General features: G+C 38.5%; 1 protein-coding gene across 5 annotated transcripts in view; it reads right to left on the minus strand.

Moving 5' to 3' along the window:
• LOC135629521 (ABC transporter A family member 1-like) overlaps nucleotides 1-25,338 on the minus strand; it is an 80,498-nt gene that overhangs the window by 39,814 nt on the left and 15,346 nt on the right. For all 5 annotated transcript variants that reach the window (XR_010493258.1, XR_010493257.1, XM_065136999.1 and 2 more), the window contains 7 exons: nucleotides 24,078-24,298; nucleotides 23,888-24,000; nucleotides 23,108-23,214; nucleotides 18,525-18,587; nucleotides 4,249-4,335; nucleotides 3,797-3,895; nucleotides 3,537-3,721 (listed from right to left, as the gene is read on the minus strand). Coding sequence is in view for 3 of the 5 variants with exons in the window: in XM_065136999.1 (XP_064993071.1) it covers nucleotides 3,537-3,721; nucleotides 3,797-3,895; nucleotides 4,249-4,335; nucleotides 18,525-18,587; nucleotides 23,108-23,214; nucleotides 23,888-24,000; nucleotides 24,078-24,298 (875 nt within the window). In the remaining 2 variants the exon portion in view is untranslated. The remainder of the gene's footprint in view (nucleotides 1-3,536; nucleotides 3,722-3,796; nucleotides 3,896-4,248; nucleotides 4,336-18,524; nucleotides 18,588-23,107; nucleotides 23,215-23,887; nucleotides 24,001-24,077; nucleotides 24,299-25,338) is intronic.

A 25,338-nucleotide genomic window follows, 5' to 3' on the forward strand; every position in this document is an offset into this window, starting at 1 on the left:
CATGGTGACAAAAGGAAAGGGCAATACAAATTTAAAGTAGTGCATAAAGGTCATATTTATAGAGACAAAAATGTCGTGAAGTTAAGGTTTTAGAGTTTGCTATATCTTCTAATACATTATTGTCAATATTCACTTCAATAAAAGAAATGAGGATTTGTTACATGAGTGGGTCTCTCTAGCAGCTATAGTGATGCAAAATTAGACATGTACAATGGAGTTGCGACTATTGTGAGGATTGTGTGGGTTTTTAGCCTCTCACTATAAACTTGTATCTACTCTTCGATTTCAGTTTTTATCTTTGCACACTCTTAACATATGAACTTACAAGACATATACAATATAAACTTCCATGATGTATGTTGTATACTAGTGATATTGTTCCAAATGTCAAGAGTATATGATTAATGTAGTTGGTTTCTAGCTATAAACAAAGACTCCTGACAAAGACCTGAAATTTTCTCTTTTGTAGACTCAGGACAAATTATTAGTTCGATACAAGTTGAACGAAAAGTACTGAACAATGAGGTTATATGTAGAGAAACAAATGGATTCATGAGAAACATACTGCCTAACAAAATTAAGAATATATTAGTAACATTAGGTCTTCTAGAATAATAAAAATCAAGAGGGCCCTATAAGTACTGAATTTTGGAAATGGTGCTAAAAAATAAGCCAAAAATTGAAAAAATAACTCTAGTTCAGGGTTCTTTGACTCCTGAAGTCACAATTCACATGTAGTCGAAAGTTGCAACTTTATGATAAGTTACCGTTGATAACCATTCGAACCTAGTACTCAGTTTTTAAAAGCAGTCTAGGCAGCTGCTTATATCGCAGCATATGCATATGCTGCTATATAAATTCATTGCATAAGGCTTATGCAAGTCAAATATGGAGTCTAACTACATACGTGACATATGCAGTAATATAAAGATGTATATTTTTGCAGGCGCTTATGCAATCCAGATAACTTGAAAATCCAGTCATATATTGATTTAAACTTTAACCTCATTGCTTTTAAATTTATGGTTTAAAATACAAGATGGAAGGTCCATAGTGTCTTTCTGACATTTTGCAATCTGACCAAGCACCAATGACAACCTATAAAACTTGGTACCACTTGCTATTCCGCTCAAGTTATTGTTTTCGTTCATTTTTAGTGATATCAGGTGGTACAAGTTGGTATATTAGTTGGTATCTTAGTTTCATACTCATCCAACATTGAAAACATTATCCAAACCAAGGACTGTTGCACCACCCAATATGGTATGAAATGGGCAGCATCAGCGATTTAAAAAGGCTCTCGGGCGCTCGCCTAGGCGCTCAGGCGAGGCGAGGCGAGGCCCGAGCACCTCGCTAATCTTCCAGGCGACGCGCTTCAAAGAGGCGCCGCCTGGGCGCTCGCCCGAGCCCAGGCGCTGGGCGCTTCGAGCGAGCACCTTGGTTAACCAAGGCGACCGAACCAGGATTTTAGGTCTGGTTCGGTCCTGGTTCGGTCTCCGGTGGTTAGTTGGTTCAATCGAACCAACTAAAACCGATATCAGTAACAACCCAACCCTAACCCTCGTTGCCGCTGCCGCTCCCGATCCTAATCCCGCTGCTTGCCGATGTCGCTGCTCGCAAACGCTGCCGTTGTCGCCGCTCGCGCCTCCCGCTGCTCGTTGCTGTCACTGCTCGCAAACGCTACCGCTGTCGCCGCTCGCGCCTCCCGCTGTTCGCCGCTCGCGCCTCCCGCTGCTCGCGCCTCCCGCTGTCGCCGCTCGCGCCTCCCGCTACTCAAGCCATGTGCCACTTGAGTAGCTCCTAGGATATGTGCTAGCTAACACTCTGCACCACTCTGCGGAGCTAGAAAACCCCCAAAATGGCTACTTGGATGACCTATTTCTAGGCAGTTTTGCCTCTACGCGACGACTGCACACAACTTGCGTTTACAAGCTAAAAATGACCACAAAAGCCAACCATGTGACATACTTGTTCCTCAACGAATCCAAAGAGATAAAAAATTTTCAACCCTTGCAGCCTAGAATTTCTATTCATCTATGACTTAGATATACTTTATTATTATTTAAATATTTATATATATCAAGAAATTAGGAGAAAAAAATTTAGAATAGGGTTTATATATCAAGAAATTCTACTGTACTAGTGGTACACTAATATTTCTATACCACTAATACTAATCGGTACATACTGATCCAACTAGAGATATGCTTGGTCAACACGATACAGTGTTGCCTGATTGGCATGACACAACGTTCCTTCATCCGACAAATATTTAAAACCTTCCTTAAATTTAATTACATTATTTAAAATATTTAAAAAATGCTCAACAACATACCCTTGTTTGGAATACACTTTAGATGTTTCTTATAACTTACCACCCAGGGTTCTCAATTTCGATGTGTACCGCCCGGTATGGGCGGTACGTACCAGTCCGAGAGGATACCGATACGCGGACCATCCTCTATCAGGCAGTATCAGTATTTTGACCGGTACCAAGACTTACCGATTGGTACTAAGGCGTACCGACCGGTACCGCCCCGGATTTCAATCGTTACCGAGGCATACTGATCGATACACCCGAGCGTGGTAAGTTAAGATATTTTTAAGGTTTTATGGAGTACCATCGATACGCCGTAGCGTAATGACGGTACGCCGATACGAACCGGTATTCAAAACCCTGTTACCAACTATATAATTGTTAGAAAGAAAGGTTTAATATCTCAATATACCTACAATGCTATTTATTTTTTATTATTCTATTCAATGATATCAAGTTGTACATGTTAGCATAATATACCACCTAATATACCAATATTGTGCCGTTCTAATGGAGTATTGAAAAAGTTGTTAAATCAAGAATTAAATCCTCGTTAAAAGGTCTGAATACTTGTGTTCATCCATTCAATTTTTTGAATTTACTTCTTGTTTGTTTTCGAATATGTTTTGGTGAATCTTCCAATATGAACAGCACTTGTGCCTGCATATACACAAATCTTCCCTGTATATATAAATTCATGAAAAATGTAGGCCATCAACCACAACTCACCAGCACTTCTTTTCAATTAATCATGCTAGATAACTTTTATTCAACAAACCATAGTACTCAAATGTCACATGAACTTTAAAAATTATGCATATGACTTCACATAATCATCAAGTCCTACCAGAATGTAATCTTTCCCTTGAAGTTTTTTAAGTTGTTTTAATAACAAATGCAATTTTCTTAAATTAAAGAAATAAAAAAAAAACAGAGAGGTAACTGTAAAACACTTTGCAAATTGGATGAATGATGTACAGATTTTTGTCAATTATAAGAAAGGATAACAAACAAATGCAGCAAAACTGAAAATCTAATCATTAAATAACTAGAAAAAGATCACTCATGATATAATTAATAGAAATGAATGATTTTGACAAGATACTGACCAGTCAACTCTCCAAGAAAATATATTGAATACTTGAATAGTTCATGGCAAGCATGCTTATCACAGGTAATGTCATCATCATAAAGAACTATGAGGTATCATAGAGGTTACCTTCCACAGCATCTAAGATGACCATTAGCCATGATAGCTATCCGATCACCCAGAACATCAGCTTCATCCATGGAATGTGTGGTCAATAATACTATTCTCCCTTTCTTGATCTTCTTTATTAGCTGCCATGTTGATCTCATTGAATATGGATCCATACCACTAGTTGGTTCATCAAGGATAATAACCTACAAAATGCAAACCATATTCATATTCATGAACAAGAAGATTTTTAAAGAAGAAAGAGTTTAAATTTGTAATACCTTGCTATTTCCAATAAGTGCTATTCCAAGAGACAACTTTCTTTTCATACCACCAGAAAGTGCACCAACCATTGTATTAACTTTATCCATCAAACCAACCTGATCTCAATCACATTAGTGAAGAAGATATTACACTTCTTTATCTCATGATGTAACAAAACAACAGCACAGTTCAAGAGACTCCCACTAATGTGGGACCTTGGACTCAAATATATTATGATATCATAATTACATAAGACAAAGCAATAGAAAGTGCTGTGACCTATGACAATATAATGAAGCAATCAATTTAATCATGAGAAAAAATGGAGTTATTGGAGATATCAAAGATGGATATATCAAGACCTTGATTCTATTAATTTATTGTATATCTCATCCATCAATTATAAAAATTTCATAAATTAACTTTAATGGAATATTTTAGCACCTTAGAAATTAAAGAATAAACTCACTTCATCAATCATCTGAAGCACATTTTGTTCCAAGAAATCATCATCCACACCTTTCAGAATTGCAAATATTTCCATGTGTTCCTTCACCTAGAAGGTTCAATATAAAAGCTTAGGAAGAAGAATGCAAACCATTAACTACTTTGTTGATATGAGGAAAAATAATTTGAAAAGCAACAAAATCCACAACATGTGTATCAAGATATTAAAATATGCATGAACAAAATATAGACTGACTATAATATATAAAACCAGTAAGAATTTTGAATATATAACAAAATATATTAAATATTGGTAAGACAGGTTCAGGATATTATGTATATACAAAGGTAAGTCAGACCAGTATTATACCAATCTGATTTGAAACCAACCTAATTTTGTGCAGACCCAACCTAGATCCCTATAGATCTGTACTAGATTAATGTGGATCCATCTAATTTCCATATATCTTGGGTACAGCAGCATAGACCTATACATGGATCTGTGCAAATCCAACCTAGGTACAAATAGATTTTGGCTATACCGGCATAGTTGTAAACCAAATCCATACACGAATAAGAACTGACGATTGACCAGCTTCTTATGCTTGAGAATAAAAATGGCTCATTGTTTGATGAGGTAGGAGATTCACTATGTTAATGAAGTTCATTTGAACAAATGATGAGGACGATTGTTACATACATACATATATATATATATATATATATATATATATATATATATATATATATATATATATATATATATATGCTCATACCCGTTACATGATCTATTAAAGCTGCCATTAAACCAAGTGAAGTGCATGATTACTGTGGTTTGCAAAACTGACCAGAACAGTGTATACCGGTCCTAATGACTATAGGAATGTGGACCAAGCCTAACTGAGCAGTCCATGGTAACCTTAGCCAAAGAGACCTGTTATGGCTATTTGCTAAAGAAGAAGATTTAACACCAAGATCCAGTCTGATTTCTCTCAATTCAAGGTAAACTTAGCCTAATTACTAACCTAATCAAGGACCCCAATGCACAATCATAGACTCATGTCGATTATTTTGATGATAGAAGCAAGTATATACTTCAATCTTGCCTCCAACTTATGATGCTTATATGTTACAATTCCTTTTGACATGTATGTTAGTATATAGTCATATCATCTTTTGATACCATTAGTGATCCTCGTAGTATTTATTGTTTTCTAGTTTGAAATCATTTTATTGTTATCAATATTGATTGTATTTGCCAAAAAAAGCTAAAAAATCCTATTTTTTGACTGATTTTTCAGTTTTTTTTTGTCTTTTGGTATGTACTGGTACATCATCTATTAATATATACCAACTAGTCTGAACCTAGACCAGTATAGATCCAGTACACAAACTTAAATTCCTTGATAGTAACAATTATTATTATAATTAAGAACATTAATGTAAATTAAAAGATTTAAACACACTGCCATTATATACTAGATAAGAATGAACTTTAAAAGGATGAAGACCCATCAACTAAACTTCAAATTGAAAGTTATGATCATTCTTACCAATCACTTCCATGAGGATGAAGTACTAGAGCTTATGATCCCACGGATCTTCATATCAAAATTAAATTCTCCTCTTTTTAATAACATAATTAAGGGTGTCAAATATGGCATGGTTATCTATCACATGGCAACTTGATAACATGTATCCTTAACCACTTCTGCATTATAATTTGTCAAATCATCAATCTTTTTATAGAGGGTGCAAACCCAACTAGAAGCTATCAGTGGCAGATTATGGCAGAAATTATGGCTGAGATTACGAGATTTATTTTACCATAATTAGAGTGTATTAGTTGTGTATATATTCTTACCTAAAATAAATTATCAATAATCAGTGTATTAGCTGTGTATATGTTCTTACCTAACGTAGATTGTACAGCGATTCTTATTTAATGGAAAGAATCATCAAGAGGAGGTCATTCAGCCATTTACTCAAAATTTGTCATGGTATCAGAGTCAGGTTCTCGAATCCATAACTGAATATTCGAATTACTTTGCTTCTGTCTTTCGAAGTTTTCTAGTCTGCTTTCATTTTTCTTATTCTGGGTTGATTAATTTCTGATCAACAACTTCACTTTGAGATTTTTTGATTGATCAACTTGTAGTTGACAGCCTCGCAATGAGATCTCTGCATTTGATTTTTCTTTTTTTAAGAATGTCTACTAAGAATCTTTTTGGAAAAATACCTACAAAGACCTTGGCTATCAAATTTACAGGAAAGAATTATGCAACATGGGAATTTCAATTCAAAATGTTTCTGAAAGGGAAGGAGCTTTGGAGTCCAAGGATGCTCCAGAAGATGATAAGGAACCTAGCCAATGGGAGGCAAAGGTTGCTCGAATTATCTCTTGGCTTTTAGGATCTATTGAAGCTCATATTGTCATGGACTTAGCTAGAATTGCCTAAGTCGTGAGATACCCTTGCGGCAAAATCCCAGACTTAGCTGAAGTTGCCTAAGTCGTGAAACACCCTTGCGCCAACTCCTCGAACTTAGCTGGGATTACCTAAGTCATGAGGCGCCCTTGCAAAATATACGTCTGCAAAGGATCAACCTAGTTGCAACCTCGTACAGGTCCAAAAGGACCTGTAAAACATAAAGTTGATTATATTGAAAACAAGCGACGGACAAGTCCCGACGTCTCGTGAAGAGAGAAGCTTTACAAGAAATTCAGCAAGCACCCTGAGTATAACAGAGAAAAGAGAGGAAGAAGAAAACAAGGAATTTAGAAGGTAGAATGAACAGTTGTAAATCCATAAACAACTGCTCATCGGGTGCCGGGCGCGAAGGCAAGTTCCCGTCACGTTAACGTACGAACTTGTAAAGATTATTCAACGCCCGACAATATACCGAATGCTAATCATAGGTGCCCAGCAAGTCAATCACGTGAGTGATGGTATATGTGACTTGACACGCAATCGTTTTGCTTATTATATTTTGGCATTTATCACTTTATATTGACTATTGCATATATGCATGTATATATTGTGATGTCCTTGGATCTGTGCAATGGGAATCGGATCGGGATGAAATCACGATAATAAGACTGATTCGCCTTTAAATACATATCCTAAATAATCCCGGTCATAGATTACTCGAGAGGGATATCGAGATAACCGGACAGACTGGTGTGCTATATACCCGTCCATATGATAGACGCAACTGGTCTCATAGTTACTCGTGTGGGGACACTAGGGATACAGTACAGGTGCTCATTGGAGAATGAGTTCACTGATTGATCCATTTACGGAATGTTGGATAGTTGATGATACCTTATTATCAGACAACGGTTCCGTAGTCTCAATGGTGTATCTAGTCCTTAGACTTGAGATACCAAGGATGTCCTGTATGAGTGCTCCATTCTTTGATACCGGACTTATAGGTTTGGATGTCCGAGATCTAGTACAATCAGTCATCGGGAGTGGCAATCAACCTTACGAGGGCTATTGAGTGTCGATAGAGGATCATCCACTCTCGATGTCATGAGAGGAATATCTTATGTGTTCTTACTCAGACAAATCCCTAGCCAGGGTCATTCGGATTTAGAGAGAGAGTTCTCCGAGAGAATCCAATTAGAGCAAGACTCGAGTAGAAACCATATGGGTTTGACAGCACCATGCCCGATATACGGTCTTTGGGATATTAGATGGATGAGGGACTATAGGTACACGATAACTGAGGACAGACAAGTCCAATGGATTAGATTCTCCTGTATCGTATAGGGAATGCGGCGTAATGGCCTAGTACGTCCGTAGTCGATAAGTCGAGTGAATTATTATAGAGATAACAATTCACTGAGCCAAAAGGAGTTCTGATAGGTATGACTCACAGCCAGCTCGATATTGGGCCTAGAGGGTCACACGCATATGGTAGGCGTTACGATGAGTAGAGGTTCGGATATGAGATATCCGCCGGAGCTCCTATCTTATTAGATATCCAATAAACCCCTAAATTATTGGATCCCATAGACGAGATCCAATAAAAGCTCATAAGAGATTATTGGATAGAGATCCACTAATCTAAGAAGCTTGGGTAGTTGGATAAAGATCCAATACCCAATAGGGGAGGATCCATTAAGATTAAGATTGATAGGGATCCTCTATAAATAGGAGAGATTCAGTGGTTCATAGGCTAGAGCTTTTGCTTGCCTCTCATATTCTCCTCCCCCTTCTCCACCTCAAAGTAGACCTAGGGTTTTGAGGAGCGTCGTCGCAACCCTGTTGTGTGGATCACCGCTAGAGAAAAGGGCGCTTGACCTCCTTCACCCTCTCCTAGAGATCTGCAAGGATTCAGGGTTATACGATCTCCCTAGGTAACACAATCTTTACTATACGCAGTTTTCTATTTCGCGGATTTTGCGCACCAATCTTCGCACAACGATGAACATCTCTTTGGGAATAGGGGATTTTGTTTTCTGTTCTTCCGCTACGCATGTGATGTCGCTCCCAAAGATTTCCCAACACCGAAGCCCCATCCAACCCTCTATCACCCGAGGGGTTCCAAGGTGCTGAGATGGCTGACGTTTTGTGTACCACTGCGGTTTGCATAAAAAAGTTATGGCACATGAAAAAAGAGCCATTTTGGGGCAGTTCGGCCCGGTACGATGAGCAATCGCACTGTAGCGCTGCGAACTATCGTTGCTTACATTTTCCAAGCAAAAACACACAAAACCAAGGCAAAATATGTTGTCATATCTTTGTACAAGCATACAAAAGCGACGAACGGTTCATTGAACGAAGTTGTTGCGGGTGCGCGACGACCATTCGTGACATTCTCCCCCATTTAAACTGTCGACGCCCTCGTCGACGCTTTTTGGTAGTTGTTGACGATTACTTTTTCATGTCGTAGGGCATCTTCGGGCTCCCAATTGGCTTCGGTTCAGGGAAGCTTTCGCCACTTCACCAAGTACTCGGTCTGCTCAGCTTGGGTAGTTTTATCTTGCGATCCGCTAAAATAGTTTCAACTCGCTTCTCGTAGGAGGCTCTGGTGGGGGGTAGCCGAGTTGGGACACTTTGGGAAGCATCTTGCGGATCTGAGTGGTAGGCTTTCAAGTTGCTGGCGTGAAAAACATTATGAATTTTGGAGCCACGCCGGTAGCTGCAACTTATAGGAGACGTTGCCCACCCTATTAATAATTGGGAAGGGCCCTTCATACTTGCACACCAATCTTTTGTGTACTTTCTTCTTAAAGAATTGTAGTGATGCTGGTTGGAGCTTTACCAACACCAAATCGCCGACTTTGAACTCCTATGGTCGCCTTCCTATGTCTGCCCACTTCTTCATCTTTTTTGTTGCCTTCTCCAAGTAAACCCGCGCAATATCTGCATTTCGATGCCATTCATTTGCAAAGTGATATGCTGACGAACTACTCCCAATATACCCGATAGCTAAAGTGTAAGGAGTCGACGGTTGTTATCATGTGATAGGACCCTGGCAAGGTTGGGTCCTACTCAACCAAGAAGTAGCTAATAAAACCCTGTGAGATTGTAATAAACCCCACCTAGCCGCCGCTATCCTATAAAGAAGAGTGACTAGGGCTTCCTAGCCGTCGCCCCTTCTACTGGGCTGGTTGGTTAGAGTTGAGGGCAAAAGGGGTAACTCACTTAGGAAGCAGCCCCTAGGGCTAGGGTTAGGAGGTTATTTCTTAGAAAAGCATTAGGAGTTGTAAAGGAATAGGAGTCTTAAGGAGTCCTAGTAGGAGTTGGTTAGAAGTCCTATTAGGAGTTTGGGTTTAGAAGCCCTATAAATAGCCATGTATTCATCCTCTTTTCTTAAACAATAGATGAAACTTTTCTGCAGCCTTTGAGCAGCAATTTGGAGGAAAGAACCCCTATAGAGTTCTAAGGAGGTCGATCCCCTAAAGAGATCAACCTCAAGCTTAGAATCTGCAAGGGTTCCAACATCCTGTAATGATCTCGAAGGGGCTCTTGTTGGACGCAGAGCTCCGTTGCAAGTTGTAGGAGAAATGGGCTATGTCCAACAGCTTCACCTAATCTCGTTAGTTGGCACTCACATAGTGCCGAAGATATTGCTCAAGGAGCGAGTTTATCCTTTCGGGGGTCATCTGTCTAGGGGTGGAGGCTTATGGAGAAATATAACTTAGACCCCAACAATTTGAATAGCTCGGTCTAGAATCGTCCCAGGAACCAAGCGTCTTGATCACTGATGATATTGTGCGAGACTCCCCAATACTTCACCACATTCTTCATCATCAGCTAGGTCACCTCCTCTGTTGAACACTGTAGAGGTGTAGCAATGAAAGTTGCATACTTTGAAAATCGATCGACCACCACAAATATCGATCTGAGTCCCCCTACTACTGGCAAGCTTGATATAAAATCCAAGGAAATGCCCTCCCACGACCTTTCTGGTACGGGCAACAGCTCCAAAAATCTATACGATGTGCTTTTATGGGTTATAGCACTGCTCAAAAGGGGTTTTTGTGTTATGATGTTGTTGCTAATCATCTGCGTATTTCTAGAAATGTGATTTTCTTTGAACATGAATACCAATTTCAGCAACATGTTTCCTCTTTCGACGGTGTCCTCCTTCCTAGCTTTTGATGATATCTCTCCACCAATTGAGTGTTTTAAACCCAGTATTGTCTATCAGCGACGACAGCCCCCATCATCACAAATCTTTCCCGACCTTGATCCAATGACTGCTCCGGTGGCTCTTCAGAGAACCCCTTGTATCAGTCATTCTCCTGATAGATATGGTTTCTCTACCACTTTAGCTAATACTACAATTCCTATCTCTTATTCGCAATCAAGTAAACATGTATGTTGGGTGAAAGTTAAGCATGCTCCAGTGGCTCTTTAGAGAACCCCCTGTATCAGTCATCCTCCTAATAGGTATGGTTTCTCTGCCACTTTAGCTAATACTATAGTTCCTATCTCTTAATCTCAGGCAAGTAAACATACACGTTGGGTGAAAGCTACGCAACAAGAACTTCAGGATCTTCAAGAGAATCATACTTAGGATATTGTTCCCTGTCCTACTAGTGTTAAGCCCATTGGTTGGAAATGGGTATATTTCATTAAGCTGCGGTCTGATGGCTCACTTGACAGATATAAAGCGAGGTTGGTGGCACTCGATAATTGACAGGAGTATGGGGTAGATTATGAGGAGACATTTGCACCTGTAGCAAAGATGACGACTGTGCGACATGTTCTAACTATTGTTGGTTCCAAGGGCTGGTCATTGCGATAGATGGATGTTACGAATGCCTTTTTTGCACGGAGATCTTAAGGAAGAAATTTATATGACTCCACCATTAAGATTATTTTCTACACCCTCTTCTGATGTTTATAAGCTAAAACGATCACTCTATGATTTGAAACAAGCTCATCGTGCTTGGTTTGATAAGTTCCACTCTACACTTATTAGCTTCTCCTTTGCCCAAAGTCAATATGATTCCTCTTTGTTTCTTTGCAAGACTACTAAGGGAATCATCTTGCTTCTGGTATATATTGATGATATTGTTATTACAGGGACTGACTCTGAATTGATTTCTCAACTTCAAGAGTGCCTTCAGGCAAGGTCTACCATACCGAATTGTACCGCCCGATACGGGTGGTACGTACCGGTTTGACAGGCTACCAGTACGCGGACCGCCCGCTACTGGGCGGTACGCCCAAAAAAAACCCGTATCGAACAATACGGGGTAATATCGGGCGGTAACGGTCGAAATTTTGACCATTACCGCCCGACACCACTCGGTAACGGTCAATTTCGACCGTTACCACTCGATAACGGTCGAAATCGACCGTTACCGCACTGTAGCAGTGCTACAGTGCTCCAACGGTCAAATTGCCGGTTGGAGCCCTTTCTCCTCCTATTTAAACCATTCTTCTCTCCCCTATTTCATTATACTCTCTTAAACTCTCTCTCAAACTTTTTTTTTCTCTCCTAAACTCTATAAAACAACGATTTATGAATTCAATCGAGGCTAATTTGGGAAGATTAAGAGGAAGAACTTTCTAATCAAGAGGTATATATTCGTTTTCTTTAATTAGGGAGTAATTAAGATATTTAAGATTATGATTAGTATTTTTCATGTATAGTAAATTTTGAATAATATTTATGATAGTAAAATAAGTTTAATTAAGTTTTATTAAAGTTATTTAATGTTACGATTAGTCATTTTAATGATGATTTAATCAAAATTTATTTAATTTTATATCAATTTAATGTCTTTAATACCTATTAGGATATTTGTCATGTTTATAATAGTAAAAAAGAAGTAATTAGTGAAAAATTAACTATATTAATCGTATAATTAGTGTAGATAAATGATAATTTTATCATAATTTGAATCATATTGGATTAAAATTATATATTTAATGTTTCTTTTATGTGTTTAACATATATATGATGGTAAAATAAGTTTAATTATGTTTTATTAAAGTTATTTAATACTGTAATTAGTCATTTTAATAATGATTTAATCATAATTTGTTCAATTTTATGTGAATCCAATATCTTTAATATCTATTAGGGTGTTTGTCATGTTTATAGTGTTGAAAGAGAAGTAATTAGTGAAAAATTAACTATGTTAATCGCGTAATTAGTGAATCTAATGATTTTAATGCTTCTTTTATGCATGTAACATATTTATGATAATAAAATATGATTAGTTATGTTTTAATAAAATTACTTAATGTTGTGATTAGTGATTTATGATCGATATTTGGTCAATTTAATATGTTTATACTTTATAGTTTATTTGATTTAAATTTGGTAGGATAATGACACCAAAGGAACAGCCACATGATGATGCATGGGTTCATGCCCGAAAGCTAGATGGAAACCGTCATCATTAGCAATGTATTTATTGTGACTACATTGGCAAAGGTGGAGGAATAACTCGAGTGAAAATACATTTGGCTGGTGTGTATCCTGATGTTGCAAAATGCAAGAATGTTCCAACGAAGATCCGTAAATTATTTCAAAGCAAGCTTAAACAAGCAAAGGAAGATACATTAAAAAAGAAGGCTAGAGTTGAGGACGAATATCATAGGGCTACATAGGAACCAGTTTATGATCAGTATGAGGGTTGCGGCAATGAAGTCGACTCGGATCTCACAGTTGGGATTCGTGCATCATTGTAGCATCAGTATACGGTCGATGAAGCAATGAGACATCGACGACCTGACTCACAATTAGAGCATGGCAGTGGTAGTGGAATCCAGAGGTCAACCAGCATGAGGCAACCAACTGCTCCTTCTCAGTTAGGCCGAACTAGTAGCATGAGGTATGGTGGACTCCGTGGTTTTATGAGAGGTCTTTGCAGGAGGTCCACACCAGATATTGTTGATATTGATCCGCAAGTCTATCCCCCACAAACAGCGAAACAGACTCGGATTGACGATGCATACACAAAAGAAAAAAAAATGGGATATTGGGAAGGCAATCTCAAAATGATTCAACTTTCATAGGATTCCAGCCAACACAGCCCAAGGTCCATATTATCAGAGCATGATCTCCTCTATTCAAAAGTCTGGCACGGGAATCCAACCTCCAACACCGAAGGAGATTTACGACGTGTACTTAGATGAGGAGGTGGCAGAACTAAAGGATTGGATCAAATCCTTCAAGAGGCAATGGGACGAATATGGGGTGACATTGATGTGTGATAGTTGGACAGGACCAATAAGAATGAGTATCATCAACTTTCTTATTTATTGCAATAGAAGTGTGGTGTTTCATAAGTCCGTTAATGCTTCTGAAAAGATCCAAGATGCAAACTACATTGAGAGCTTGATGGACACTATGGTAGAGGAGATTGGACCACAGTATGTTGTCCAAATAATAACCGACAATGGAGCGAATTTCAAAAAGGTCGGTTTGCAATTGATGGAAAAAAGAAAAACTTTGTTTTGGACTCCATGTGCAGCTCATTGCATAGATCTAATGCTGAAGGATATTGGTGAGTTGGATGCGGTCAAGAAATGTGTAGCTCGAGCATAATCAATTACAAAGTTTATATATAATCATCATTGGGTCCACGCATTAATGCAAAATTATGTAAACGGTGAGATACTTCGACCTGGAATTGCTCGGTTTGTTACCAATTTTATTGCATTAAAGTCATTACAGCAAAAAAGGTATGGCTTGAAGGCAATGGCTAGCTCACAAGAGTGGTCTGAATCCAGATATTCGAAATTGAGTGATGGAAAGAAGATAGAAAAGGTCATTCTTTCCTCTAGATTTTGGGAGACTATAGCAGAAATTATAAAAGGTGTGGAACCACTTTATATTGTCCTCCGTAAGGTCGATATGGACAAGCGTCCACAAATGCCGTATCTTAAATATATGATGATTTCAGCAAGAGAGGAGGTCAGGAAAGCATTCAAAGATGATTTTAAGGCCGACCAATACGTACGAATCATTGATCGTTGGACCGAAGTTCATATGGATCAAGATATCCATAATGCAGGTAAATTCATATTCAGAATAATTTAATTTATTATTATTTAGATAATAAGAAATCATACTAACAAAATTATGTTTTGCAGCGTATTATCTAAACCCGGTAATTTAATATCGATATGCTCTCGGAACACAAAATAATTTCCTAACGACACTACGAAATGTTATATATCGGCTCTTGCCAAACACTACCGAGGCAACCGATGCACTTATGGAGGATCGATTATTTCGAGAAACAGTTGGTTCATTCTCCGACGTTGTAGCTGTATCGTGCCGTTACACTATGGATCCTGGTGAGGAAAAGTTATGCATATTGATTATCAATTATATTTAATGTTAATTATTTGTTATACTAATAAAATCTTATTTATATCTTTTTGCAGTCGAGTGGTGGCTACAATTTGGTGGCAATGCACCACATTTAAGGAAGGTTACCGTTCGTATACTTTCACAGACAACAACATCTAGTGGTTGCGAACGTAATTGGTCAACGTTTGCATTGATTCATACGAAGGTCCACAACAGACTCTCCTACAGACGGTTACAGAAACTAGTATATGTCCATTATAATATGCGGCTAAAATTACGATGTGCTGAGTTGGATAAGGAGCCAAAAGAATCAGATATTGATCCCATTGACCTCCAATTCTACAACGAAGATTCAGAGCCAATGTTAGATTGGGTTGAAGCAGCAGAGAACCAAGAGGATCCTCTACTTGATGAGGCGGGAGATCCTCAGCGTCCTTCACGTTTTATCACCGAGGCAATAGAAGAAGAAGAAGCACAACCCCAACAGGTGAAAAATCCCCCTCGATTACAACATGGTAGGAGTCAAACTGCTCGAGGAACTACCGATACCCAACGGTCACACTCGTTTGCCCAACGTGCAAAGGCAAAGGGGAAAGCAGTAGCATCAGTTGCATCGTTGGAAAGAATCGAGTCGGGCGACGAGACACCTTCACAATCACATTCTCTTTCTCGCTCGGTCCAGAGACATGACAGCAACACGGACAGCAGTGCCTCAACAGATGATGGCGGTGATGTCGGGCAGTCGTTGGTCTCGTCTACACAACTTGAGGGTGGTGAATGGACTGAGGAGCAATATTTTACACATGCCACTCAAGAATCAGATCATGGAACTCGACAAGGTACTGGTCAAGTTTATGTGCGGAAGGGGAAGGGGAAGGCAGTGGATGAATATGAACAAATGCGACAGAGCATACATGATATAGACACAAAAAGAGACTCATCGTATTCACAGCCATCGTATTATGGAGAATCATACAGGCAACAATAGTATGGTGATAGTTGGTCATCCTTCTCTGAGCAACAGCATGATACAGAACAACACCAATATATGCCTAAAGAGTCGCCTCGGACAAATATTATTCATGACGATCAATCTACGATCAACACCACATCGATGCATCAATGGCATACGGTGTATCAATACACTATGTCATGGGATCAATTTCATGATTGGGTCCAACAAACGTATCATATTTATATGTATCGGATCGAGGACCCCGATCCACCACCCGTGGAGGCCCGTCGTTCGTTTTGGTGGTAGAATTAACAATCAGGTATATCTAGATATATGATTATTTAATTTATTTGAATTTTAGAGTTTATATTGTAATAAAATAGTCTAACAATTCAACTGATTTTTCTGTAGATATTTTAATCTACAACGAGCTGAAATACGAACCTCGAACAAGACTACCTCAAAGCCCGAAAAAGATATGTAATACTATTCTTACCTAATTTACATTGATTTTGCTAAACTTATACTATTACTATATTTATTTGTAACTTGAAAACCCTATCCTAACTTTTTTTTAATTTTCAGGTATTTTCGGAGGGTTAAATCGGTGAAATCAGGTGTACCGCTCGGTACACCTCGATATACCGCTCGGTACACCGTACCGTACCGTACCGAGCCCGGGTCGAAACGCCGGTACGGTACAATACGGCGAACCTTGCCTTCAAGGTTCTTTTCATATGAAGGAATTTTGTCCTTTATAGTATTTTTTAGGCCTTGAGGCGCATTCTACCTTGGCTGGTATTTCTTACACCAGCATAAATACATCCAGGAGTTAATTGCTTTGGCTGACCTTCAATATGGTCGTTCTATTGATACCCCCTTGGAAGCGAATGTTAAATATCGTCGTGATGAGGGTGATTTTCTCTCTGATCCTTCTTTATAGAGACAACTGGTGGGGAGCTTGAACTATCTGACTATTACTCGGCTTGATATTTCCTTCGTTATTCAACAAATTAGTCAATTTATGCAAGCGCCTAGGCACCGCGACCTGGCCGTTGGTCGCCGCATTGTTCGCTATTTGTAAGGCACTTCTACCTGAGGTCTTTTTTTCCCGGTGGACTCTCCTATTCGTTGGTTGCATATAGTGATGCTGATTGGGCTAGTTGTTCTGATACTCAATGTTCAATTACTTATTGGTGCATGTTTCTTAGTATCTCTCATTTCTTCAAAAAGCAAGAAGCAAGATTGGGTGTCTAAGTCCTCCACTGAGTCTAAGTATCGCGCTATGTCCTCTGCATGTTCTGAAATTATTTGGCTTCGGGGACTATTGGGGGAGCTTGGGTTTCCCAAATTAAGCCTACTCCGCTCCATGCCAATAATACTAGCAGGGTCTGCCGTACCGAACCGTACCCCCCGGTACGGGCGGTACGTACCGGTCCGACAGGTTGTCGGTACGCGGACCGTCTGTTACCGGTCCGAGTGCACTGCAGCACTGTAGCAGTGCTACAGTACTCGACACACCTGAGTGTACCGCTCGGTATACCGTACCGTACCGGTACCGAGCCCAGGTCGAAATACCGGTACGGTACGATATTGCGAACCTTGAATACTAGTGCTATTCAAATTGCTACTAACCCAGTATTTCATGAGTGCACCAAGCACATTAAAGTGGATTGTCACTCTATTCGTAAAGCATATAAAGCTTGCATCATCTCTCTTCCGCATATCACCATCGATCTCCAGCCTGCTAATATGTTTATTAAGGCTCTCTCCCAATACCGACATCACTTTCTTGTTGACAAATTGATGCTTTTTTATCATCCAACATCAATTTGAGGGGGGGGTATCAATGGTAGAAATTATGGCTGAGATTACAAGATTTATTTTACCATAATTAGTGTATTAGCTATGTATATATTCTTACCTAAAATAGATTATCAATAATCAATGTATTAGGTGTGTATATATTCTTATCTAAAGTAGATTGTACAGCAATTCTTATTTAATGGAAATGATCCTCAAGAGGAGGTCATTCAATCATTTACTCAAAACTCGTCATAAGCCCTATCATAGAACCTACAGCATCTTAGATTAGCTCATCACACTCAAAGACCACCGCCTATGCATTAAGCAATGCAGGAGTAAGGATAATATAATTTTGATTCCTGGAATATATAGTATTCCCTTTAGCAAATCTATATACCAATGAACCCATATCCTCTTTCTCATAGGACCTAAACCTCATACATTTTAGGCAATAATCTTGATGAAAGGACAGAAACACGCATGGAATTTGACACCCTTTTTTTAAAGAAAACCACACATGAATGATTTCTTAACAAGAAATCCACCAATGGTCATTCAAAACTTTGACAAATGGCAAATAAGAGAGAGTGAGAGGCTACAAAATATACCACTAGTACCAGATATCCCAAAATAGACATTTTGAGAAAACATATCATTTTCCATATAGTACTACTACGAGAAGAACACAATTAGAGCAGAAAGCATAATATTCAAATGTAGAAAATGTACCAAATTTTTCTTACCGTTAGTTCTGGAAAGAGTATATCATTTTGAGGGCATACACCCAGCATTTTCCGTATCTCATCCTACAAGTAAAATAATAGAAAAAACACCAAAAAAATTTTAAATTGCCAGATATATGTGGATCTAGAAAACTTTGTATAAATATACATAACATCTTCATAGACAGGTCATTTTTCCTTTAATCATGCAAACATTTACTTGTGTACCTGAATTTGTAGGAAATTTCACCTTTAAAAAAAATACCGTTCAACATATCTACATGCTATTGCTCACAGCCCACTATTCAATGCATTCACTACAACCATGTCTGTTACAGTGGAGGAATAATAAAAGGTGGAGGTCAGCTCCCATGTTATTGATCTTGATCTCATGGCATTCCCCTTTGGTGTGCATCAATGACAATTATAAGAAAGAGATGAAGAGGTCTAAAGCCAGGAACTCAATTTCATGTTCCAGACATGTAATGGCCGATGCTAGGACTGGTATGAGCCCAGTGCGCAAGGCATATTAAGACAATACAATGATGCATACCAAGGTACAAAAAAAGCCGAAAAATAGGCCAGAAAACCTAATTTAAGATTCTTTCTCACCTATTCTTGGCATATACAAATATACAATCAACATTGATAACAAGTAAATGATTAATCTAGAAAATAATTATACGAAATCAAAACATAATAGCATATATCAGACAAGGATCACATGTAGTATATAAAGAACACATGTACATAGGAAGGAGTTCTAACTAACATATAAGCATAATAAATTATACCTGCTTGGCTGCCTCTACCACCAAAATGATCTACATAAGATAATGGCAGATATATTGGAGTGATCGATACGACAAAATTGTAGATCTATACAATACATCTGAAGGACTTATGACTCTCATGGCTAATACGGTAACGTGGTCGCATCATCATCATGAACATCCCTTGTGGTAGAAGGCACATCGGACAAGTAGGACCATGGCAAGTATAACTTTATGGGATGGAGTTCACTAGAATTGTCTTTTATCACGGTACTACTGTTATAATTATGCACCTCAGGTTGGATTTAGACCAATCCTAGTAAATGAGCACCATATTCCAATGGCAAGTACATATTTTATAGTTATGCACCTCAGGATGAGAATTTGCACAGGAAAATGACACCGAATCAATAGAGTACCAAACTATCATAGCAACATGCAAGTCACTTGGATAACTGCTATGATTGACAATGCATCCACTCCAACTGCATAAATCAAGATGGTTGAATAGCCTGCCTAAAACAGCATTTGACAGATTTTCCCAAATGTGGCAAAATATACAAAGGCTATGTAACAGATCAGGTGAACTTTCAAGGTAGATTAGATGCTCAGAAAGTATTAAGGTTGTAGCAAAAAAGCACAAAGAGAGGAGACAGATAGGCGGACATATTAGCCAACAATCTGTGATGAGTACAAAGGTTGCAAGGACGATATTGAAGATAATTTCCAGAAATAGTACAACCAACATGATTATTTTCTGCTTCTAAACAATAATACAACGAACAGCATAATATGTACCGCTTGAGGCTTTTAAAACCAATTGAACCATAACGTTTGAAGAATAAACCTATGCATAAACCAGTCCAAAATGATAAAACCTACTATTACCCACCAGACAAGCCATTTTAAGAGTTTTTACACTTTGTTCAGTGAGGCCTGACAGCCACAGTCCAATTAAAATTTACATGGAATTGCCTTTTTTAGATCTCAATTATCATAGTCAGCCTCTGATTCATCATTTGAGTAGAATGGTGCAGGAGAAAGGAAGAAGACAATCAAAGAATAAGAGGAAATTGATATGATGAGATGAGATTGATAAGATTGATAAAAATAAGGAAATGATGATAAGATGAATCTGACTCTCACAAACAGAAGTCCCAACATCAATCCAAACATTGGCCTTCAAAGAAGATGAGAAGAATAGTAAGAGAATTACCCCCATTTTCTTCTTTTTTATATTTTGAAACTTTTTATCATATACCGAGTGGCAAGTATTCGTTTCAGACACTGGACCCATTTCGGTGATCTGGTCAAACCGGTACATACCAATCAGTATCAGTGTACAATGTACCGGCACACCGACACGTATTGGTGTTTCAGAGAAAAAGAAAAAGGAGAAGAGAAAGGGGCAGTGGGGGAAGAGGATGAAGGAGGGAGGAAGGAAGAAGGAAGAAGAGGAGATAGTGTAGGAAGACGAATGCATTGCATGGCGACGATGAGCGGCAAGGTCCCGACATGCGTGAGAGGTTGTGTTGAGAGACTGAGGGCGTGCAACAAACGTGAGAAGCGATTAGGGTTAGAAAAGTTTTATAAGGCGAACTAGATAGCTCGAAACCGGGGCAGTCCACATATAAATTGACCCGTACGTACCATCCATTTCTTTCCGGTATGAGCAAAATGTTATTCTATATCGAGTGGTGTACCAAGCAACACTATTGTAACATACTGATACAATCGTCTATCAATATTCAGCATGGGCTGGCTTTCAAATCCTTGATACCATTCCATTATAAAATACCATAGTTTTCCCACAGCAAGTCAATGCTAACAATTCCACAATTAAAAGGATTTTTGTTTTTTGTAAAAGGTATATGATAAATGCAGGATTTAATCCCAGAACCTTGCGGATCTAATAAGGCTTTATCAGCTAAGCTAGCTAACACCAATCGCTATTAAAACCATTGTTAAAAGCATGGTTTTTAATTTCAATATATACCGATCCGAGAGCCTCTCGACATGCGGACCGCCCGCTACCGAGCGGTACCGAATTTTTGGCCATGTATCGGACGATACGGGGATATATCAAGCGGTAACAATCGAAATTTTAACCGTTACCAACCTGTACTGGGCGGTACCAGTCGATTTCGATTGTTACCAACTTGTACTCGGCGGTAACGGTCGAAATTGACCGTTACCGACCTTTTAGCTATTTTAACTAAAATAGCTAACATAGCTGAAAACACTAATACAATATGTATTAGTGTTTCTTCTTTTTTAGGTGTACCGAGCCGACCGTTACCGACCTTTTAGCTATTTTAACTAAAATAGCTAACATAGCTGAAAACACTAATACAATATGTATTAGTGTTTCATCTTTTTTAGGCGTACCGCTCGGTACACCCTGGTGAACCGTCGACACACCTCGGTATGTACTATGCTGAGCAAGGCTTAGTATGCCAATATAGACCGAAATTACGAACCTTAGTTAAAAGGATTAACATTTAAATATTGTACATAGTTTATTGTAAGGATTGTAATTTAGATCCGCCCTGGTGTACCGAGCGCTTCTCAGTACGATGCGTATCGAGGCATACCAAAGCATATCAATGCTATACCTAAAATCATAAGAAAAACCTTATGATTTTAGGTATACACCACATTAAAGACCTTAATGACTCCCTAGTTAACACTATTCTACCATCAAAAACATATCAAACAACATATTAGACATTAAGTCATACACCACATAGAATAGACTTAATCATCTCATAAATAAATAAAAATCTAAAAAGAGTATACATATCTAGAAAGAAATTGTAGCTTTGTTGAGTTTAGAAGAGTGAAAATGTGAGAATAAGCGAGAGATGAGAAAGTTTAAGAGATTGATAGAGTGAAATGAGTTAAAAGAGGGGGAAGAAAGAGTTTAAAAACCCTTTTCTAAGCTTCAAACGATTAAATTGACTATTTTAAATGGGGCAATCTCAGCCCTTGATCGGTAACGATCGAAATCCAACCATTACCGATTAGTACTAATCAATAACAGTCGGATTTCAATTGTTACCACCTAGTACAAACCTCGTATCGCCCTATACGAGGTCAAGTGATTGGTACCGCCCGATAGAGGGCGGTCCATGTACCGGTATCTTGTCGGACCAGTACATACCACCCGTACCGAGCAGTATGCATCGGTATAGCAAACCCTGGTTTTTTGTCTAATTCCTACCTGTTTTATCTTGCTTTCATTCATTGTAAAACAATTGTGTTGGTACACCATTATACCAAAGCTTGCAAGTGGCACACGCAATAGCTACCATTGTCAACATGCCACAAAAAGTGAATTCTTTCTTGAACCATAGTTTTAAATTATGGACACCATAAGCTGCCCAGTTTTTTACCTTTCAATCATGCACATGCAATGGACAAGACCACTTCATAATACCAAGTAGTATCACTCAGTATATTGCTCATTTTCTTTTCAATAATCATTTACAATGGTACAGAGCTATACTAAATATCTTAACATTGGAACTGTTTCAGGCTGCATACTTGAACTTCAAGAACATTTGTCTCCAGATAACAACCCTCTATCATCTTTTTCCTCTACAAAAGACATAATTCTACCCTAATTACCAACACTTGTAACTGCATGCTCCAATTTCGTAGATACACAACATACTACATATAGAGAGTCTTCTAATAGGCAAGACGGATATAGGAAAGTTATTGTTGTATACTTGACCACAAAATATGTCAATATCATCCATATAGTCACATCATGAAATCCAAATAAACCAAAGAGGAAAGCACCTTAGAATGTAAGAGAGTACTCACCATGTTTGTTGTAATATTCTTGCCAAATACCAATGCATCACCAGATGTAGGAGGAAGAAGACCAGCCAGCATAGATATGGTTGTGCTTTTACCAGCACCATTATGCCCTACAGTGTAAATTGAGCCATTCAGTAACAAAACAAAATACTTAAATTAGTGTGATTTTAGAACATATATTGCACTGCATAAAGTTGAAAACCTTGAGTATATTTGGTCGATTTTTCACGAAAACTTTTTAGAATGTTTTCTTAATGAAATGTTGAAGCATAAGCAAAGGGTAAAATAAACATTGGTTCAAAACTACATCATATAATGTCATCGTATTCACCATCCAGTGCCCAACAAATAAGGGTATCACTTTTTTCATACTTCTATATGCACATGGACTTTTTATTTCTTAAGAGTTGTTGACCCAAGATGATGTATTACATAATCATTTGGCATATGGATCTTTTATTACAATGTCATCTTATGGAGCACTAAACAATGGACAAATAAATTTTAAACTTATTGCCTGCTTATGAATTTGTTTTTTTTTCAATATTATGAGGAAACTCCTTTTCTGTAAATAAATATTCATTTTTTGTTAGCTGAACTAGGAACAGATACATAGCTTTTTTTTGCAAAGCATCATTTGGCCATACCTACAGATTTCAAAGTACTATAGGAAATTTATGATGTTTGAATTTAAGAAAATTCATGTCTAAAAAGTTTATATATTGCCATTCTGAAAAAGGAAAGAAAATATGTATGAACAACATCTCAGACAGCCAAGCATACCTAAAAGAGCAAGTATCTGATTTTCATAAAGAGTGACTTCAAGTGAATTAACTGCACAATGTTTTCCCTCCCTTGTCATATAGACCTTATGCAGATTTCTCACCTGGATGCAACTGGAGAAGAAAATACAAATTTAACTGAGCCAACTATCCTATTCACCTCAACTACATCTTTTATGTCAAAAACATACCGGCCATCAAGTTCTTGTTGCTTCATATCCAAGCTTATTGCTTCTATAGCAGGTTCACAAACAACTTGACCGGTCCATCTTTTCTCTATTCCTGGTACTTCATTATGTTGTTTGTCGTCCAATCTTCCAGTATTATTGGCAAAAGTTTTATCCCTTATCCAAAGTATCGTAGTAACCAAAAAGTTCCAAGTATGCCAAACTCCATCCTCTCTAGAAAGAATCTAACCAATCAAAAAAAGAGAGAGAATAATCACGACATCAAAATACAAACCTGACAAGTATCTTCAAGTTAAAGACCAGATATCTCTTCATATTAAAAGTTATTTGACAACCAAGTAGAGATATAATTAAAACATTAAGGTAGTAGGAATATGAAACCCAAATAAAAGAATGGTTTAAAAAACATGACAACAGCATGTTGGCATAATATATAAGAAATAGAACTAGTAACTAAGGTCTCAAATCATGAAAATACCTGCCGCTACACTAGCATAGCACATTGTACACTTGTACGTAACAAGTTTTTAAAAAAAAAAGTCAAAAAAAAGGCTGAAAAAATAAAGAAGGCCACCTGGTGCAGGGCCTGCATCGGGCCATGTACCAGGTGATACCATCCAGTATAGGTTCGATACAGGTGTACCGCCCGATTTCATGTGGTTTAGGTACCAATAACATGTCGGACTAGCAAACACCACCTGTACTGAACCATATTGGAAAATGAAACCAACGATTTCAACAGGCACTCAAGCGCTCACCTAGGCGCTCGGGTGAGGTGAGGCGAGGCCCGAGCGCCTCGCTTCATGTCCAAGTGGTGCGCTTCAAAGAGGCCGCCTAGGCGCTTGCCCGAAGCGCCTGGCGCCTAGGCTCGGGCAAGCACCCGGGTTAAACCAAACAGCCTCGGTGCTTTAGTTGGTTCAATCGAAGCAACTAAAGCACTGATATCAGCCTCCCAGCATCCCTCTCGCGACTTCTCCAACCCTAACCCTGCTTGCGATTCTGCCGCCGACATTTTGTCTCCACTATCATTGTTCTCTACTGCCACTGCCACTATCGGTGCTCGTCGCTCCTACTACCGTTGTCGCTGCTCTCAGTCAGCAGCATTGGTCTTACTCTTACGCTGCGCTTTCGCTGCCGCTACCGCTGCTTGCCACTGTCGTCGCTCTCGCTGCCACTACCGCTGCTCGCCACTACTGTCTTACTCTTACTCTTCTCACATCGACTCGATAGTATACTGTGAACAGTATATTAACAGTATACTGTT

The sequence above is a fragment of the Musa acuminata genome, chromosome BXJ3-1, assembly GCF_036884655.1.
Source record: "Musa acuminata AAA Group cultivar baxijiao chromosome BXJ3-1, Cavendish_Baxijiao_AAA, whole genome shotgun sequence".
In the NCBI taxonomy this organism is placed as follows: Eukaryota; Viridiplantae; Streptophyta; class Magnoliopsida; order Zingiberales; family Musaceae; genus Musa; species Musa acuminata.